Raw genomic sequence first — 22,938 nt, forward strand, 5'->3', positions numbered from 1 at the left:
ACGGTTGACGTACTGGAGACATACTGTAGACATACTGTTGACGTACTGTAGACATACTGTTGACATACTGTAGACGTACTGTAGACGTACTGTTTACGTACTGTAGACGTACTGTAGACTTACTGTCGACATACGGTTGACATACTGTAGACATACGGGTGACGTAATGTAGACATACGTTTGACGTACTGTAGACGTACTGTAGACATACTGTAGACATACGGTTGACGTACTGTAGACATACTGTAGACATACTGTAGACACACTGTTGACATACTGTAGGCATACTGTTGACATACTGTAGACATACTGTAGACATACGGTTGACATACTGTAGACATACTGTAGACGTACTGTAGACATACTGTAGACGTACTGTAGACATACGGTTGACGTACTGTAGACATACTGTTGACATACTGTAGACGTACTTTATACGTACTGTAGACGTACTGTAGACGTACTGTTGACGTACTGTAGATGTACGGTTGACATACTGTAGACGTACTGTAGACGTACTGTAGACGTACTGTTGACGTACTGTAGACGTACTGTAGACGTACTGTAGACGTACTGTTGACGTACTATAGACGTACTGTAGACATACGGTTGACATACTGTAGACATACTGTAGACATACTGTTGACATACTGTAGACATACTGTAGACATATGGTTGACATTCTGTAGACATACTGTAGACGTACTGTAGACGTACTGTAGAAATACGGTTGACATACTGTAGACGTACTGTAGACGTACTGTAGACATGCTGTAGATATACGGTTGACATACTGTAGACATACTGTAGACATCCTGTTGACATAATGTTGACATTGTATGCTATTGTCCAGTAGGCTACAGAGATCTGTTTAGTGTCTTACTGAAATCAGATACGTCCATCCTGTTGGCGGCACTAATCAGATTGAAATGACATTAGTATTGACCACCGTCTCACCAAAATGAATGAATGCTACAGTGTGATTGAGTGGCTTGTAGACTACTACAGGAATGTCAGTGCCTCTAGAAAACTGTAGACATACGGTTGACATACTGTAGACATACTGTTGACGTACTGTAGACATACTGTAGACGTACTGTAGACGTACTGTAGATGTACTGTTGATGTACTGTAGACGTACTGTAGACATACGGTTAACGTACTGTTTACATACTGTTGACATACTGTAGACGTACTGTAGACGTACTGTAGACAAACGGTTGACATACTGTAGACGTACTGTAGACATACTGTAGACATACTGTAGACATACGGTTGACGTACTGGAGACATACTGTAGACATACTGTTGACGTACTGTAGACATACTGTAGACATATGGTTGACATTCTGTAGACATACTGTAGACGTACTGTAGACGTACTGTAGAAATACGGTTGACATACTGTAGACGTACTGTAGACGTACTGTAGACATGCTGTAGATATACGGTTGACATACTGTAGACATACTGTAGACATCCTGTTGACATAATGTTGACATTGTATGCTATTGTCCAGTAGGCTACAGAGATCTGTTTAGTGTCTTACTGAAATCAGATACGTCCATCCTGTTGGCGGCACTAATCAGATTGAAATGACATTAGTATTGACCACCGTCTCACCAAAATGAATGAATGCTACAGTGTGATTGAGTGGCTTGTAGACTACTACAGGAATGTCAGTGCCTCTAGAAAACTGTAGACATACGGTTGACATACTGTAGACATACTGTTGACGTACTGTAGACATACTGTAGACGTACTGTAGACGTACTGTAGATGTACTGTTGATGTACTGTAGACGTACTGTAGACATACGGTTGACATACGGTTGACATACTGGAGACATACTGTAGACATACTGTTGACGTACTGTTGACGTACTGTAGACATACTGTTGACGTACTGTAGACGTACTGTAGACGTACTGTAGACGTACCGTCGACATACGGTTGACATACTGTAGACACGCTGTAGACATTTGGTTGACGTACTGTAGACGTACTGTTGACATACTGTATACATCCTGTTGACATACTGTAGATGTACTGTAGACGTACAGTAGACATACGGTTGACATACTGTAGACATGCTGTAGACATACGTTTGACATACTGTAGACGTACTGTAGACGTACGGTTGACATACTGTAGATGTACTGTAGACGTACTGTCGACATACGGTTGACATACTGTAGACATACGGTTGACGTACTGGAGACATACTGTAGACATACTGTTGACGTACTGTAGACATACTGTTGACATACTGTAGACGTACTGTAGACGTACTGTTTACGTACTGTAGACGTACTGTAGACTTACTGTCGACATACGGTTGACATACTGTAGACATACGGGTGACGTAATGTAGACATACGGTTGACATGCTGTAGACATACGGTTGACGTACTGTAGACGTACTGTAGACGTACTGTAGACGTACTCTAGACATACTGTAGACGTTCGGTTGACATACTGTAGATGTACTGTAGACGTACTGTAGGCATACGGTTGACATACTGTAGACATGCTGTAGACATACGGTTGACGTACTGTAGAAATACTGTAGACATACGGTTGACGTACTGTAGACGTACTGTAGACATACGGTTGACATACTGTAGACATACTGTTGACATACTGTAGACGTACTGTAGACGTACTGTAGACATACGGTTGACATACTGTAGACATACGGTTGACGTACTGTAGACATACTGTTGACATACTGTAGACGTACATACTGTAGAGACGTACTGTAGACATACGGTTGACATACTGTAGACATACTGTAGACATACGTTTGACGTACTGTAGACATACTGTAGACGTCCTGGTTGACATACTGTAGATGTACTGTAGACATACTGTAGACATACGGTTGACATACTGTAGACATACGGCTGACGTACTGAGACATACTGTAGACATACTGTTGACGTACTGTAGACATACTGTTGACATACTGTAGACGTACTGTCGACATACGGTTGACATACGTACTGTAGACATACTGTTTACGTACTGTAGACATACTGTAGACTTACTGTCGACATACGGTTGACATACTGTAGACATACGGGTGACGTAATGTAGACATACGGTTGACATGCTGTAGACATACGGTTGACGTACTGTAGACGTACTGTAGACGTACTGTAGACGTACTGTTGACGTACTCTAGACATACTGTAGACATACGTTTGACATACTGTAGACGTACTGTAGACATACTGTAGACATACGGTTGACATACTGTAGACATACTGTAGACACACTGTTGACATACTGTAGGCATACTGTAGACATACTGTAGACATACTGTAGACATACGGTTGACATACTGTAAACATACTGTAGACGTACTGTAGACATACTGTTGACGTACTGTAGACATACTGTTGACGTACTGTAGACATACTGTTGACATACTGTAGACATACTGTAGACGTACTGTTACTGTAGACGTACTGTAGACGTACTGTAGATGTACTGTAGACATACGGTTGACATACTGTAGACATACTGTAGACATACTGTTGACATACTGTAGACATACTGTAGACGTACTTTAGACGTACTGTAGACATACTGTAGATGTACTGTAGACATACTGTAGACATACTGTAGACGTACTGTAGACGTACTGTAGACGTACTGTTGACATACTGTGACATACTGTAGACATACTGTAGACATACTGTTGACATACTGTAGACATACTGTAGACATATGGTTGACATTCTGTAGACATACTGTAGACGTACTGTAGACATACTGTAGACATACGGTTGACATACTGTAGACATACTGTAGACGTACTGTAGACATACTGTAGACATACGGTTGACGTACTGCAGACATACTGTAGACATACTGTTGACATACTGTAGACATGCTGTAGACATACGGTTGACGTACTGTAGACGTACTGTAGACGTACTGTAGACATACTGTAGACGTACTGTAGACTTACTGTCGACATACGGTTGACATACTGTAGACATACTGTTGACGTAATGTAGACGTACTGTAGACATACTGTTGACCTACTGTAGACGTACTACTGTAGACATACTGTAGACGTACTGTAGACATACTGTTGACATACTGTAGACGTACTGTAGACGTACAGTAGACGTACTGTTGACGTACTGTAGACGTACTGTTGACACTGTAGACATACGGTTGACATGCTGTAGACATACGGTTGACGTACTGTAGACGTACTGTAGACGTACTGTAGACGTACTGTAGACATACTGTAGACGTACGGTTGACATACTGTAGATGTACTGTAGACGTACTGTAGGCATACGGTTGACATACTGTAGACATGCTGTAGACATACGGTTGACGTACTGTAGAAATACTGTAGACATACGGTTGACGTACTGTAGACGTACTGTAAACATACGGTTGACGTACTGTAGACATACTGTTGACATACTGTAGACGTACTGTAGACGTACTGTAGACATACTGTTGACATACTGTAGACATACGGTTGACGTACTGTAGACATACTGTTGACATACTGTAGACGTACTGTAGACGTACTGTAGACGTACTGTAGACATACGGTTGACATACTGTAGACATGCTGTAGGCATGCGTTTGACGTACTGTAGACATACTGTAGACGTATGGTTGACATACTGTAGATGTACTGTAGACGTACTGTCGACATACGGTTGACATACTGTAGACATACGGCTGACGTACTGGAGACATACTGTAGACATACTGTTGACGTACTGTAGACATACTGTTGACATACTGTAGACGTACTGTAGACGTACTGTTTACGTACTGTAGACGTACTGTAGACTTACTGTAGACATACGGTTGACATACTGTAGACATACGGGTGACGTAATGTAGACATACGGTTGACATGCTGTAGACATACGGTTGACGTACTGTAGACATACTGTAGACGTACTGTAGACGTACTGTTGACGTACTCTAGACATACTGTAGACATACGTTTGACGTACTGTAGACGTACTGTAGACATACTGTAGACATACGGTTGACATACTGTAGACATACTGTAGACACACTGTTGACATACTATAGGCATACTGTTCACATACTGTAGACATACTGTAGACATACGGTTGACATACTGTAAACATACTGTAGACGTACTGTAGACATACTGTAGACGTACTGTAGACATACGGTTGACGTACTGTAGACATACTGTTGACATACTGTAGACGTACTGTAGACGTACTGTAGACGTACTGTAGACGTACTGTAGATGTACTGTAGACGTACGGTTGACATACTGTAGACGTACTGTAGACATACTGTTGACATACTGTAGACATACTGTAGACGTACTTTAGACGTACTGTAGACGTACTGTAGATGTACTGTAGACATACTGTAGACGTACTTTAGACGTACTGTAGACGTACTGTAGACGTACTGTAGACATACGGTTGACATACTGTAGACATACTGTTGACGTACTGTAGACATACTGTTGACATACTGTAGACGTACAGTAGACGTACTGTTGACGTACTGTAGACGTACTGTTGACGTACTGTAGACATACGGTTGACATGCTGTAGACATACGGTTGACGTACTGTAGACGTACTGTAGACGTACTGTAGACGTACTCTAGACATACTGTAGACGTTCGGTTGACATACTGTAGATGTACTGTAGACGTACTGTAGACATACGGTTGACATACTGTAGACATACGGTTGACGTACTGTAGACGTACTGTAGACATACGGTTGACGTACTGTAGACATACTGTAGACGTACTGTAGACGCACTGTTGACGTACTGTAGACGTACTGTAGAAATACTGTAGACATACGGTTGACGTACTGTAGACGTACTGTAGACAAACGGTTGACATACTGTAGACGTACTGTAGACGTACTGTAGACATACTGTAGACATACGGTTGACGTACTGGAGACATACTGTAGACATACTGTTGACGTACTGTTGACGTACTGTAGACATACTGTTGACGTACTGTAGACGTACTGTAGACGTACTGTAGACTTACTGTAGAAGTACTGTAGACATACTGTTGACATACTGTAGACATACTGTAGACATATGGTTGACATTCTGTAGACATACTGTAGACGTACTGTAGACATACGGTTGACATACTGGAGACTTACTGTAGACGTACTGTAGACATACTGTAGACATACTGTTGACGTACTGTTGACATACTATAGACGTACTGTAGACGTACTGTAAACGTACTGTAGAAGTACTGTAGACGTACTGTAGACGTACGGTTGACATACTGTAGACGTACTGTAGACGTACTGTCGACATACGGTTGACGTACTGTAGACACGCTGTAGACATACGGTTGATGTACTGTAGACGTACTGTAGACGTACTGTAGACATACTGTAGACGTACTGTAGACTTACTGTCAACATACGGTTGACATACTGTAGACATACGGTTGACGTAATGTAGACGTACTGTAGACATACTGTTGACCTACTGTAGACGTACTGTAGACGTACTGTAGACGTACTGTAGACATACTGTTGACATACTGTAGACGTACTGTAGACGTACAGTAGACGTACTGTTGACGTACTGTAGACGTACTGTTGACGTACTGTAGACATACGGTTGACATGCTGTAGACATACGGTTGACGTACTGTAGACGTACTGTAGACGTACTGTAGACATACTCTAGACATACTGTAGACGTTCGGTTGACATACTGTAGATGTACTGTAGACGTACTGTAGGCATACGGTTGACATACTGTAGACATGCTGTAGACATACGGTTGACGTACTGTAGAAATACTGTAGACATACGGTTGACGTACTGTAGACGTACTGTAAACATACGGTTGACGTACTGTAGACATACTGTTGACATACTGTAGACGTACTGTAGACGTACTGTAGACATGCGGTTGACATACTGTAGACATACGGTTGACGTACTGTAGACATACTGTTGACATACTGTAGACGTACTGTAGACGTACTGTAGACGTACTGTCGACATACGGTTGACATACTGTAGACACGCTGTAGACATATGGTTGACGTACTGTAGACGTACTGTTGACATACTGTATACATCCTGTTGACATACTGTAGATGTACTGTAGACGTACAGTAGACATACGGTTGACATACTGTAGACATGCTGTAGGCATGCGTTTGACGTACTGTAGACATACTGTAGACGTATGGTTGACATACTGTAGATGTACTGTAGACGTACTGTCGACATACGGTTGACATACTGTAGACATACGGCTGACGTACTGGAGACATACTGTAGACATACTGTTGACGTACTGTAGACATACTGTTGACATACTGTAGACGTACTGTAGACGTACTGTTTACGTACTGTAGACGTACTGTAGACTTACTGTCGACATACGGTTGACATACTGTAGACATACGGGTGACGTAATGTAGACATACGGTTGACATGCTGTAGACATACGGTTGACGTACTGTAGACGTACTGTAGACGTACTGTAGACGTACTGTTGACGTACTCTAGACATACTGTAGACATACGTTTGACGTACTGTAGACGTACTGTAGACATACTGTAGACATACGGTTGACATACTGTAGACATACTGTAGACACACTGTTGACATACTATAGGCATACTGTTCACATACTGTAGACATACTGTAGACATACGGTTGACATACTGTAAACATACTGTAGACGTACTGTAGACATACTGTAGACGTACTGTCGACATACGGTTGACGTACTGTAGACACGCTGTAGACATATGGTTGACGTACTGTAGACGTACTGTAGACGTACTGTTGACATACTGTAGACATGCTGTAGACATACGGTTGATGTACTGTAGACGTACTGTAGACGTACTGTAGACATACTGTAGACGTACTGTAGACTTACTGTCAACATACGGTTGACATACTGTAGACATACGGTTGACGTAATGTAGACGTACTGTAGACATACTGTTGACCTACTGTAGACGTACTGTAGACGTACTGTAGACGTACTGTAGACATACTGTTGACATACTGTAGACGTACTGTAGACGTACAGTAGACGTACTGTTGACGTACTGTAGACGTACTGTTGACGTACTGTAGACATACGGTTGACATGCTGTAGACATACGGTTGACGTACTGTAGACGTACTGTAGACGTACTGTAGACGTACTCTAGACATACTGTAGACGTTCGGTTGACATACTGTAGATGTACTGTAGACGTACTGTAGGCATACGGTTGACATACTGTAGACATGCTGTAGACATACGGTTGACGTACTGTAGAAATACTGTAGACATACGGTTGACGTACTGTAGACGTACTGTAAACATACGGTTGACGTACTGTAGACATACTGTTGACATACTGTAGACGTACTGTAGACGTACTGTAGACATACGGTTGACATACTGTAGACATACGGTTGACGTACTGTAGACATACTGTTGACATACTGTAGACGTACTGTAGACGTACTGTAGACGTACTGTCGACATACGGTTGACATACTGTAGACATGCTGTAGGCATGCGTTTGACGTACTGTAGACATACTGTAGACGTATGGTTGACATACTGTAGATGTACTGTAGACGTGCTGTACTGTCGACATACGGTTGACATACTGTAGACATACGGCTGACGTACTGGAGACATACTGTAGACATACTGTTGACGTACTGTAGACATACTGTTGACATACTGTAGACGTACTGTAGACGTACTGTTTACGTACTGTAGACGTACTGTAGACTTACTGTCGACATACGGTTGACATACTGTAGACATACGGGTGACGTAATGTAGACATACGGTTGACATGCTGTAGACATACGGTTGACGTACTGTAGACGTACTGTAGACGTACTGTAGACGTACTGTTGACGTACTCTAGACATACTGTAGACATACGTTTGACGTACTGTAGACGTACTGTAGACATACTGTAGACATACGGTTGACATACTGTAGACATACTGTAGACACACTGTTGACATACTATAGGCATACTGTTCACATACTGTAGACATACTGTAGACATACGGTTGACATACTGTAAACATACTGTAGACGTACTGTAGACATACTGTAGACGTACTGTAGACATACGGTTGACGTACTGTAGACATACTGTTGACATACTGTAGACATACTGTAGACGTACTTTAGACGTACTGTAGACGTACTGTAGATGTACTGTAGACGTACGGTTGACATACTGTAGACGTACTGTAGACATACTGTTGACATACTGTAGACATACTGTAGACGTACTTTAGACGTACTGTAGACATACTGTAGATGTACTGTAGACATACTGTAGACGTACTTTAGACGTACTGTAGACGTACTGTAGACGTACTGTAGACATACGGTTGACATACTGTAGACATACTGTAGACATACTGTTGACATACTGTAGACATACTGTAGACATATGGTTGACATTCTGTAGACATACTGTAGACGTACTGTAGACGTACTGTAGACATACGGTTGACATACTGTAGACGTACTGTAGACGTACTGTAGACATACTGTAGACATACGGTTGACGTACTGCAGACATACTGTAGACATACTGTTGACATACTGTAGACATGCTGTAGACATACGGTTGACGTACTGTAGACGTACTGTAGACGTACTGTAGACATACTGTAGACGTACTGTAGACTTACTGTCGACATACGGTTGACATACTGTAGACATACGGTTGACGTAATGTAGACGTACTGTAGACATACTGTTGACCTACTGTAGACGTACTGTAGACGTACTGTAGACGTACTGTAGACATACTGTTGACATACTGTAGACGTACTGCAGAGGCGTACAGTAGACGTACTGTTGACGTACTGTAGACGTACTGTTGACGTACTGTAGACATACGGTTGACATGCTGTAGACATACGGTTGACGTACTGTAGACGTACTGTAGACGTACTGTAGACGTACTCTAGACATACTGTAGACGTTCGGTTGACATACTGTAGATGTACTGTAGACGTACTGTAGGCATACGGTTGACATACTGTAGACATGCTGTAGACATACGGTTGACGTACTGTAGAAATACTGTAGACATACGGTTGACGTACTGTAGACGTACTGTAAACATACGGTTGACGTACTGTAGACATACTGTTGACATACTGTAGACGTACTGTAGACGTACTGTAGACATACGGTTGACATACTGTAGACATACGGTTGACGTACTGTAGACATACTGTTGACATACTGTAGACGTACTGTAGACGTACTGTAGACGTACTGTCGACATACGGTTGACATACTGTAGACATGCTGTAGGCATGCGTTTGACGTACTGTAGACATACTGTAGACGTATGGTTGACATACTGTAGATGTACTGTAGACGTACTGTCGACATACGGTTGACATACTGTAGACATACGGCTGACGTACTGGAGACATACTGTAGACATACTGTTGACGTACTGTAGACATACTGTTGACATACTGTAGACGTACTGTAGACGTACTGTTTACGTACTGTAGACGTACTGTAGACTTACTGTCGACATACGGTTGACATACTGTAGACATACGGGTGACGTAATGTAGACATACGGTTGACATGCTGTAGACATACGGTTGACGTACTGTAGACGTACTGTAGACGTACTGTAGACGTACTGTTGACGTACTCTAGACATACTGTAGACATACGTTTGACGTACTGTAGACGTACTGTAGACATACTGTAGACATACGGTTGACATACTGTAGACATACTGTAGACACACTGTTGACATACTATAGGCATACTGTTCACATACTGTAGACATACTGTAGACATACGGTTGACATACTGTAAACATACTGTAGACGTACTGTAGACATACTGTAGACGTACTGTAGACATACGGTTGACGTACTGTAGACATACTGTTGACATACTGTAGACATACTGTAGACGTACTTTAGACGTACTGTAGACGTACTGTAGATGTACTGTAGACGTACGGTTGACATACTGTAGACGTACTGTAGACATACTGTTGACATACTGTAGACATACTGTAGACGTACTTTAGACGTACTGTAGACATACTGTAGATGTACTGTAGACATACTGTAGACGTACTTTAGACGTACTGTAGACGTACTGTAGACGTACTGTAGACATACGGTTGACATACTGTAGACATACTGTAGACATACTGTTGACATACTGTAGACATACTGTAGACATATGGTTGACATTCTGTAGACATACTGTAGACGTACTGTAGACGTACTGTAGACATACGGTTGACATACTGTAGACGTACTGTAGACGTACTGTAGACATACTGTAGACATACGGTTGACGTACTGCAGACATACTGTAGACATACTGTTGACATACTGTAGACATGCTGTAGACATACGGTTGACGTACTGTAGACGTACTGTAGACGTACTGTAGACATACTGTAGACGTACTGTAGACTTACTGTCGACATACGGTTGACATACTGTAGACATACGGTTGACGTAATGTAGACGTACTGTAGACATACTGTTGACCTACTGTAGACGTACTGTAGACATACTGTAGACGTACTGTAGACATACTGTTGACATACTGTAGACGTACTGTAGACGTACAGTAGACGTACTGTTGACGTACTGTAGACGTACTGTTGACGTACTGTAGACATACGGTTGACATGCTGTAGACATACGGTTGACGTACTGTAGACGTACTGTAGACGTACTGTAGACGTACTCTAGACATACTGTAGACGTTCGGTTGACATACTGTAGATGTACTGTAGACGTACTGTAGACATACGGTTGACATACTGTAGACATGCTGTAGACATACGGTTGACGTACTGTAGACGTACTGTAGAAATACTGTAGACATACGGTTGACGTACTGTAGACATACTGTTGACATACTGTAGACGTACTGTAGACGTACTGTAGACATACGGTTGACATACTGTAGACATACGGTTGACGTATTGTAGACATACTGTTGACATACTGTAGCCATACGGTTGACGTACTGTAGACGTACTGTAGACATACTGTAGACATACGGTTGACGTACTGTAGACATACGGTTGACATACTGTAGACATGCTGTAGACATACGGTTGACGTACTGTAGACGTACTGTAGACGTACTGTAGACGTACTGTAGACGTACTGTTTACGTACTGTAGACGTACGGTTGACATACTGTAGATGTACTGTAGACGTACTGTAGACATACGGTTGACATACTGTAGACATACGGTTGACGTACTGTAGATGTACTGTAGACATACTGTAGACATACGGTTGACATACTGTAGACATACGGTTGACGTACTGTAGACATACTGTTGACATACTGTAGACGCACTGTAGACGTACTGTAGACGTACTGTAGACATACGGTTGACATACTGTAGACATACTGTCAACGTACTGTAGACGTACTGTAGACGTACTGTAGACGTACTGTTGACGTACTGTAGACGTACTGTAGACGTACGGTTGACATACTGTAGATGTACTGTAGACGTACTGTAGACATACGGTTGACATACTGTAGACATGCTGTAGCCATACGGTTGACGTACTGTAGACGTACTGTAGACATACTGTAGACATACGGTTGACGTACTGTAGACATACGGTTGACATACTGTAGACATGCTGTAGACATACGGTTGACGTACTGTAGACGTACTGTAGACGTACTGTAGACGTACTGTAGACATACTGTTTACGTACTGTAGACGTACGGTTGACATACTGTAGATGTACTGTAGACGTACTGTAGACATACGGTTGACATACTGTAGACATACGGTTGACGTACTGTAGATGTACTGTAGACATACTGTAGACATACGGTTGACGTACTGTAGACGTACTGTAGACATACGGTTGACATACTGTAGACATGCTGTAGACATACGGTTGACGTACTGTAGACATACGGTTGACGTACTGTAGACGTACTGTAGACGTACTGTTGACGTACTGGTGACGTACTGTAGACGTACTGTAGACAAACGGTTGACATACTGTAGACGTACTGTAGACGTACTGTAGACATACTGTAGACATACGGTTGACGTACTGGAGACATACTGTAGACATACTGTTGACGTACTGTTGACGTACTGTAGACGTACTGTAGACGTACTGTTGACGTACTGTAGACATACTGTTGACGTACTGTAGACGTACTGTAGACGTACTGTAGACGTACTGTTTACGTACTGTAGACGTACGGTTGACATACTGTAGATGTACTGTAGACGTACTGTAGACATACGGTTGACATACTGTAGACATACGGTTGACGTACTGTAGATGTACTGTAGACATACTGTAGACATACGGTTGACGTACTGTAGACGTGCTGTAGACATACGGTTGACGTACTGTAGACATACGGTTGACGTACTGTAGACGTACTGTAGACGTACTGTTGACGTACTGTAGACATACTGTCAACGTACTGTAGACGTACTGTAGACGTACTGTAGACGTACTGTTGACGTACTGTAGACGTACTGTAGACATACGGTTGACATACTGTAGACATGCTGTAGCCATACGGTTGACGTACTGTAGACGTACTGTAGACATACTGTAGACATACGGTTGACGTACTGTAGACATACGGTTGACATACTGTAGACATGCTGTAGACATACGGTTGACGTACTGTAGACGTACTGTAGACGTACTGTAGACGTACTGTAGACGTACTGTTTACGTACTGTAGACGTACGGTTGACATACTGTAGATGTACTGTAGACGTACTGTAGACATACGGTTGACATACTGTAGACATACGGTTGACGTACTGTAGATGTACTGTAGACATACTGTAGACATACGGTTGACGTACTGTAGACGTACTGTAGACATACGGTTGACATACTGTAGACATGCTGTAGACATACGGTTGACGTACTGTAGACGTACTGTAGACATACTGTAGACATACGGTTGACGTACTGTAGACGTACTGTAGACATACGGTTGACATACTGTAGACATGCTGTAGACATACGGTTGACGTACTGTAGACGTACTGTAGACGTACTGTAGACATACTGTAAACATCCTGTTGACATAATGTTGACATTGTATGCTATTGTCCAGTAGGCTACAGAGATCTGTTTAGGGCCTTACTGAAATCAGATACGTCCATCCTGTTGGCGGCACTTATCAGATTGAAATGACATAAGGTGAATGCACCAATTTGTAAGTCGCTCTGGATAAGAGCGTCTGCTAAATGACTTAAATGTAAATGTAATTAGTATTGACCACCGTCTCACCAAAATGAATGAATGCTACAGTGTGATTGAGTGGCTTGTAGACTACTACAGGAATTTCAGTGCCTCTAGAAAACCATTGAGGAAAAGTAGTGTTTTATCTATTTGGTTCATTGTACTACACACGTTACTAACTGCCCCTCGCCCCCCAGCCTCAGCAAGAGCCTCCCTCTCATCCCCACCCACTCTCATTCCCAACTCTCCCTCTGCCCTCACTAGCCAATCAGGAACTTGTTCCCATGGCAACAAGTCAGCTCTGCAGTGTCATTAAGTTCTTGGCAGAGAGGAGAATGAAAGAAGACAGAGAGAGACAGGGAGACAAAGAAAGAGAGAGAGAGAGAGAGAGAGAGAGAGAGAGAGAGAGAGAGAGAGAGAGAGAGAGAGAGAGAGAGAGAGAGAGAGAGAGAGAGAGAGAGAGAGAGAGAGAGAGAGGTGGAGAAGTGGAGAAGGAAGAGGAACAATTTGAGTTCAAGGCCAGTGAATACAATGGCAGGATGGGTGATGGTATCAGAGAGAGTCCTTCTGTGTGTGTGTGTGTGTGTGTTTGCAGACAGTTGGTTCCTTTAGAGAGCAGTGGTGTGGGTGGGAGGTACAGTACAGTACGCCTGCAGGGATGGAGCAACATACTCACACTCCCAGACCAGGCAGAGCGCTTGACTCTATGCCAGCTGTGGTTGCTGTGTCTCTATCTCTGCTTTTATTAGAGTGGTTTTGTATTCCTGCTATCCCAATCTCATACTCATTAGTGGCTCAATGACTACTTTAGATCAGCCATTACGGGAAAGGTTTTCTAATCTTTTGAATGAGACTAATTGTGAAGGAGAGGCCTTCACCTGGGCTTGAGATTATACTCAGTGGCCACCCCGTTCATGAAAATGGTTCGCTCCTACAGACAGTGAGTCGCGTGGCCGTCGTTGCTATATAAAGTAGGCAGACAGGCATCAAGTCATTCAGTTACTGTTCAATTGAAAGTTAGAATGAGCAAAATGAGAGACCTAAGCTACTTTGAGTGGTATGATCGCCGGTGCCAGGAATGCCAGTTCCAGTATCTCAGAGACGTCCGACCTCCTGGGCTTTTAAGGCACGACAGTGTCTAGGGTATACCGAGAATGGTGCGAAAAACAAAAAACATCCAGTCAGCGTCAGTGCTGTGGGCGAAATCAGCCCGTTGATGAGAGGTCGAAGGAGAATGGCTAGCTAACAGATGGGTCACAAACAGGCAAATAACGGCTGAGTACAACAGTGGTGTGCAGAACGGACAACTGCGGAGTGAAAAAACATGGCCTGGGCCGATGAATCCCAGTTCCTGTGACGTTATGCTGATGGCAGAGTCAGGACTTGGTGTAAGCAGTGTCCATGGCCGCATAGTGCCTGGTGTCAACGGTACAGGCTGGTGGCGGTGGTGTAATGGTGTGGGGAATGTTTTCCTGGCACACGTTAGGTCCCTTGATACCAATTGAGCAACGTTTCCATGCCCCGAAGAATCTGGGCTGTTCTGGAGGGAAAAGGGTGGTCCGACCTATTACTAGATGGGTGTACCTAATAAACAGACCACCGAGTGTATAACTGTCCAAGCATGTAGCCTAATATGCTTGTCTTTGTATTGCTGTTTATTTGCCATTCAATTCAAACATTCCATAGCGTGTCCTGATTACTGGCTGCACACACCCCAACTGCTAATTGTCTTGTTAATTGTTACTGTGTTTAATTGTTACTGTGTTTAATTGTTACTGTGCTTTCTAACCATGTGTAATAAGTGTTTGGGTAGTTCTCCAACCAAGGGGATGTTTTTACTGCCGATAGTTTTATTTGCTCTGCAGTTTTAAAAGTCATTGTTTTAAACATTTTAAGTATTACAGTCGGCCAGCTCTTTCACACCAATGAAGGATGGGGCTCAGGTGGTTGCAGGCAAGGTCGATGTTTTACTCAGAATGAGCAATTAGTGTTGTAGCTGGATGCCCTCCTCCTCATCTGTGTTGAGGTCTCGTGTGTGTGGTCCTCCTCTTCCACACTGACATCCACTGCTCAATTTTGCATTTTAAACATTTAAACCTTTTTGAACCTTTATTTAACTAGGCAAGTCACTTAAGAACAAATTCTTATTTACAATGGCGGCCTACACCGGCCAGACGACGCTGGGCCAATTGTTTCGCCGCCCTGTGGGACTCCCAATCACGGCCGTTTGGGATACAGGTTTATTCTTAGCCAGCCCAATGCATTCTCGCTCCATGTTGTTCCTTCCAAGCTGTTCCCACTGTGGGGCAACATAATGTTGGATTTATTTATAAACTCCCTGCACAGAAGACCCCTCAATTGTCAGACCGGTAGCTAAAGTAGAGTGGAATAGAGTAGAGTGGAATAGAGTAGAGTGGAATAGAGTAGAGTGGAATAGAGTGGATTGGAATAGAGTAGAGTGGAATAGAGTAGAGTGGAGTGGAATATATTAGAGTGGAATAGAGTAGAGTGGAATAGAGTAGAGTGGAATAGAGTAGAGTGGAATAGATTAGAGTGGAATAGAGTGGATTGGAATAGATTAGAGAGGAGTAGAGTGGAATAGAGTAGAGTGGAATAGAGTAGAGTGGAATAGAGTAGAGTGGAATAGAGTGGAGTGGAATAGAGTAGAGTGGAATAGAGTAGAGTGGAATAGAGTAGAGTGGAATAGAGTAGAGTGGAAGGACAAGTAGGTCGCGTATAGTACATACAGCAAGCAGTATAATGGAGGGAGGGAGGAAGAGAGGGACAGAGAGAGAGAGAGAGAAAGAGAGAGAGAGCGACAGAGAGAGAATAGAAGTAGAAACTGTTTGAAGCACAACTCCTGGGGACTCCATGTTGTTTTTTAGGGGACTGTGAAATGAGCATCACCGTCCTCCTCAGTCAGTGTGTGGAACGCTGCAATCCAATGTACCACTACACAGTCAACTTACTTGAGCATGTGACTGTATATTAACAATGGTATGATCTTTGTGTCCACAGGGAGGGGAGCACTGCTACTACCAAGGGAGGTTGAGGGGCTTACCAGAGTCCTGGGCAGCTCTCTCCACCTGTCTTGGCCTATGGTGAGATTCTCCCCATAGCTATAAACTGTCTGTCAATGGCCTTGCCTCACCACACTGACTCGGTACATTACTGGCACTATGGCTTTGATAAGCTATATGGTATCTTTGATCTTCATGTACTAATATTATTGCTATACAATGGGAGTCTTACAGATATATAATGAATGTGTTCCCTCCCTCTCTCTCTCTCTCTCTCTCTCTCTCTCTCTCTCTCTCTCTCTCTCTCTCTCTCTCTCTCTCTCGTTCTCTCAGTGGTATGTTTTCTGATGGGATGTTCTCTTATGGGATTGAGCCTCTTTTCGACAGGACCAATCAGGTGAGTGTGTGGTGGCTGGGAGACAGCGGTATAGGTAGCCCTGTGGAGTAGTGCTGATGTTATTCATTCATTCATTCATAGTAACATGGATACAGATGAGGAATATGGAGCAACGTAGTAAAGATGGTATTGTTTTCTCCTGGTGTCTCATTGACTCCTCTCCAGACTGAGGGGGCCCACCTAGTGCGTAGGATGCCTGATGTCAGACTATCCTCAGACTGTCAAGGTACTGGCAACATCCTACATCCTCTCTCCTTTATACAATCATTCATGTTCATACCTACCAATGAGAAGACACATTGATATTGGTCGACCCATGCTCTTTGATGTCATTTCTCAGTCCTCCGTGTTATATTGTGTCCAGACTGCACACACGACAGTGGGGGGGATAGAGCCAGAGGTAATGGTGATGAGCAGATGAAGGATCCCCGGGTCAGTGAGGTGCTGAGGCGCTCTAAGAGACAGCTGCCGCGCAGGCCCACCGTGCAGTCAGAGACCAAATACATCGAGCTGATGGTGGTCAACGACTACGAAATGGTGAGTTGGCCATTTCTGAAAAGAACTGATGTGTGTGAGTCCGTGCGTGTGTGTGACGCGCACACACACTGTACCTAACGTTTGCTGTCTGTCTGCAGTTTGTGCAGCTGCGACGCTCCACTACCCAGGCCAGGAACTTTGCCAAAGCAGTGGTCAATATGGCTGATGCAGTAAGAGCTCTGTCACTTCATACTTACCTTTTGTACTGATTACCCATCGTCGTTTATGATGATATTGTTATGTTGAAGTTAAAGCCATATCAATAATCATAGGCTAAGTTGTAGCCTATAAGAACAATCGCACATAAACTCAGCAAAAAAAAATAAACGTCAACCGTCAACATCGTTTATTTTCAGGAAATTTAACTTGTAAATATTTGTATGAACATAACAAGATTCAACAACTGAGACATAAACTGAACAAGTTCCACAGACATGTGACTAACAGAAATGGAATAATGTGTCCCTGAACAAAGCGGGGGGGGGGTCAAAATCAAAAGTAACAGTCAGTATCTGGTGTGGCCACCAGCTGCATTAAGTACTGCAGTGCATCTCTTCCTCATGGACTGCACCAGATTTGCCAGTTCTTTCTGTAAGATGTTACTCGTCAGAGAAGAGCACTTTTTGCCAGTCCTGTCTGGTCCAACAACGGTGGGTTTGTGCCCATAGGCGACGTTGTAGCCGGTGATGTCTGGTGAGGACCTCCCTTACAACAGGTCTACAAGCCCTCAGTCCAGCCTCTCTCAGCCTATTGCGGACAGTCTGAGCACTGATGGAGGGATTCTGTGTTCCTGGTGTAACTCAGGCAGTTGTTGTTGCCATCCTGTACCTGCCCTGCAGGTGTGATGTTCGGATGTACTGATCCTGTGCAGATGTTGTTACACGTGGTGTGCTACTGCGAGGACGATCAGCTGTCCTTCCTGTCTCCCTGTAGCGCTGTCTCACAGCGTCTCACAGTACGGACATTGGAATTTATTGCCCTGGCCACATCTGCAGTCCTCATGCCTCCTTGCAGAATGCCTAAGGCACATTCACGCAGATGAGCATGGACCCTGGGCATCTTTCTTTTTAGTGATTTTCAGAGCCTCTTTAGTGTCCTAAGTTTTCATAACTTTGACCTTAATTGCCTACCGTTTGTAAGCTGTTAGTGTCTTAACGACCGTTCCACAGATGCATGTTCATTAATTGTTTATGGTTCATTGAACAAGCATGGGAAACAGTGTTTAAACCCTTTACAATGAAGATCTGTGAAGTTATTATGTATTATGTAAATGTATGTATTTTTACGAATGATCTTTTAAAGACAGGGTCCTGAAAAAGGGACGTTTCTTTTTCGCTGAGTTTATCTTACTTATTATGTCCATGCTCCTAGATATGAATTTGTGTATACCAGCAGTGTATGTTTGGCCTGCAGATTTACAGGGAACAGCTGAACACACGCATTGTGCTGGTTGCCATGGAGACCTGGTCATCGGCCAACATGGTTCCCGTGGTGACCGACCCGTTGACGACGCTGCAGAACTTCATGAAGTACAGGAAGGACAGTATTAAGGAGCAAAGTGACACCGTGCACCTCTTCTCGTGAGCGCCTCCCTGTCTATGTCCCCCTGAAATTAAAAAAAGAGGAGGTTGATATGTTCCTGTATCTAACCTGGGTCAGTCTGTGGCTTGCGTCCCAAATGCCACACCATTCCCTCAATAATGCACTACGTTTGACCAGAGGGCTCTGGTGAAACGGAGTGCACTATAAAAGGAATAGGGTGCCATTTTGGACGAGATCAGTATTGTTGACTGGTTGCAGCCGGTTTATATATACTACAATATGTCCTGTGGTCCTTTAGTCCAGGTTTGACCCCTGTTCTCCTCCATCTGCTCCAGGGGGCGTACGTTCCAGAGCAGTCGCAGTGGGGCGGCCTACACCGGAGGGGTGTGCTCTCTCACCAGAGGAGGGGGCATCAACGAGGTAAGAGAGACCTGTGTGTTTCCTACTCAGCTTCAAAGGACTGTGACTCACAACAATGGGCTCATAGTCCAGGCTCATGGTTTAGGAACTGACACAACTGCTACATTTAAGAATGACTCTTCTTAGACTTCTTTGTTTCTTCAGTGAAGAATGTGAGGATCGTAACTTCAGTCAAAGAGAACGCCATTGATACAGGGTGGATGTGTGTGTTTGTGTTCCAGTATGGGAACGTGGGTCCTATGGCCATCACTCTGTGCCAGAGTCTGGGTCAGAACATTGGGATGAGGTGGAATAACATACGCAGCTCTGCGGGTAAGGATGGTCAAATCAGGGGGAGGGAGGGAGGAATAGTGTAAAGACTAAGGCGAGAGGCAGGGACAGGAGACAGGAGCCCATGGATTCAGTAAAAGGAGGGAGGAAGGGATGGATGGAAAGAATGGCACAGGCAGCGATGGATTGAGTTTATTTCAAACTTTACTTGTGAAATTATTTAAACAATTTCTCAAGGATTTACCTCATTAAATAAACGTAAGTTCCTTCTAGTCAAGATTAATGTCATTAACCATCTCGTTTTTTCCGCACAACTTTTCACTCCCTCTTTCACCCTCCTCGTTTCCCTTTCCCTCCCTCTCTCCATCTCTCTCAGGAGACTGCAGATGTCCTGATTCTTGGCTTGGTTGTATCATGGAAGACACTGGGTAAAGATTGACTTTAGGACTACATATACTTGTACATACAGTACATCAGTCGACAGAACACATAATGTTCTCACAAGCGTTTGGCTTCGGCTTATTTAATACCAGATGGTACAATTGTGATTTGATAAGCTATTGTCAAATCCATCTACTACAATTAGCAGGTTTTTTTTACCACAGATAGTAACATTTCAGTCAGATTGCAAAATTGCAGAAAAAAATGGTCACATTTGATTTGGCACTTAATTTTGGAAAAAACACTATCATTGGCTTTGACCATTTTATCTCTCTCTCTTCTCTCTCCCTCTCCCTGTGTATGCATCTGTGTATGTATGTGTGTGTGTGTGTGTGTGTGTGTGTGTGTGTGTGTGTGTGTGTGTGTGTGTGTGTGTGTGTGTGTGTGTGTGTGTGTGTGTGTGTGTGTGTGTGTGTGTGTGTGTGTGTGTGTGTGTGTGTGTGTGTGTGCTTGTTTTGTGTGTACAGATATTACCTTCCCAGAAAGTTCTCTCGCTGCAGTGTTGACGAGTACATCCAGTTCTTGCTCCAAGGGGGCGGGAGCTGCCTCTTCAACAAGCCCAACAAGGTGAGGCTGGTGTGGGTGAGGGATGTGGGAGGCTGGCCTAGCCTGATGGTCTAGTGGGGAGTGGCGTGTAAGCTGAAGGTCCCAGGAGTGGCGTTATATATAGCCTAATTAATTATCCCAATGTCCTCATTTCTCCATATTAGATATTTACATACAGCTCTGTGCCCACCCTTGATTATCTCTCTCTTCCTCTTCTTTACGACCTTCCCTTGTCCCTTCTACCCCTCTTTTCTTCCTCCCATCCTAATTGTCTACTGTCTCTCCCTCCGTCTGTTCTCGCCTGCCTCTATCCCCCCGTCTCTCTGTCAGCTGTTGGACCCTCCTGAGTGTGGGAACGGCTTCGTGGAGACAGGGGAGGAGTGTGACTGTGGGTCTCAGCTGGTGAGGGTCTCTTTAAGGAACTGTAACCCATACATGATGAGGGACCAGAACCCTCCAGCATGGATGGGACTACTGCCACAGCCCTATGGGCCCTGGTTAAAAGTAGGGCACTATAAAGGTACTAGGGTTCTGTTTGAGACAGACACTGTCACGGTGACACGAGAGGGTTAATGTTGGTAGGAGGAACAGTCTCAGTGACTGTGTGTGTTTGTCTGTAGGAGTGTGCCCGTAGTGGAGGAGCGTGCTGTAAGAAGTGTACCCTGACCCACGATGCCATGTGCAGTAGTGGACTGTGCTGCAGTGGATGCAGGGTGAGTCCTCTCTACTCCACTCCCACCACCGCCTCATTTACATATTACTCATCACACTAGCTAGTCCACTCTATGGAGGCCGGTGCCTCTTCAGTATTTAACTCGTTCATTACCAAACATTTCATTGCCAAACCTTTTTATGAAGAAGTTTTAATAATAAAAGCATCCGATCTTGAGTATTACGGGTCTGTTGGTGCTACTACGTGGCCCACCTCTCGTGACAGTAAGAGGTCATGTGTGTCTGATGTTGTTCTTGTGTGTCAGTATGAGCTGAGAGGAGCGGTGTGCAGACAGGCTGTGAATGACTGTGACATCCCAGAGAGCTGCACTGGAGACTCCAGCCAGGTACGACGCTACACGATCTCCCTGGTGCATGCTGGGAGATGGAGTCTTTGGGAGCATGAGTTGGTCTGAGGTAAACCATACTGTATGTAATTTTCTTCTGTTGCAGTGCCCACATAATGTGCACAAGCTGGATGGATACATGTGTGGCAGTAGTCAGGTAAGGCACACCTTTGTTTGAATGGGGTTTTGCTCTGCAGTCAGTGTGTTGTTGAGATATGCCTGTCCTGCTGTTATCCTTTGTTTTCATCCTCTCTCTCTCTCTCTCTCTCTCTCTCTCTCTCCCAGGGTCGTTGTTATAGTGGTAGGTGCAGGACTCTCGATGGCCAGTGTAAGGGACTGTGGGGCTACAGTAAGTAGTAATGATTAATTCATTTCTTGAATGTCTTTCACACCCCTGATTTATTCACTTGACAG

The 22,938-nt window shown here is 43.8% G+C and overlaps 1 protein-coding gene across 2 annotated transcripts in view; it reads left to right on the top strand.

The window, feature by feature from the left end:
* Positions 1 to 22,938, top strand: part of LOC118365776 (disintegrin and metalloproteinase domain-containing protein 11-like) — a 63,494-nt gene that overhangs the window by 33,938 nt on the left and 6,618 nt on the right. For both annotated transcript variants that reach the window (XM_052490846.1, XM_052490845.1), the window contains exons 5-19: positions 17,312 to 17,394; positions 17,647 to 17,710; positions 17,876 to 17,936; positions 18,075 to 18,247; positions 18,346 to 18,417; positions 19,661 to 19,827; positions 20,125 to 20,209; positions 20,431 to 20,521; positions 20,856 to 20,907; positions 21,388 to 21,487; positions 21,797 to 21,868; positions 22,087 to 22,179; positions 22,444 to 22,524; positions 22,631 to 22,681; positions 22,810 to 22,873. In XM_052490846.1, coding sequence (XP_052346806.1) covers positions 17,312 to 17,394; positions 17,647 to 17,710; positions 17,876 to 17,936; positions 18,075 to 18,247; positions 18,346 to 18,417; positions 19,661 to 19,827; positions 20,125 to 20,209; positions 20,431 to 20,521; positions 20,856 to 20,907; positions 21,388 to 21,487; positions 21,797 to 21,868; positions 22,087 to 22,179; positions 22,444 to 22,524; positions 22,631 to 22,681; positions 22,810 to 22,873 — 1,309 coding nt within the window. The remainder of the gene's footprint in view (positions 1 to 17,311; positions 17,395 to 17,646; positions 17,711 to 17,875; positions 17,937 to 18,074; positions 18,248 to 18,345; positions 18,418 to 19,660; positions 19,828 to 20,124; positions 20,210 to 20,430; positions 20,522 to 20,855; positions 20,908 to 21,387; positions 21,488 to 21,796; positions 21,869 to 22,086; positions 22,180 to 22,443; positions 22,525 to 22,630; positions 22,682 to 22,809; positions 22,874 to 22,938) is intronic.

The sequence above is a fragment of the Oncorhynchus keta genome, chromosome 32 (assembly GCF_023373465.1).
Source record: "Oncorhynchus keta strain PuntledgeMale-10-30-2019 chromosome 32, Oket_V2, whole genome shotgun sequence".
NCBI classification, from domain to species: domain Eukaryota; kingdom Metazoa; phylum Chordata; class Actinopteri; order Salmoniformes; family Salmonidae; genus Oncorhynchus; species Oncorhynchus keta.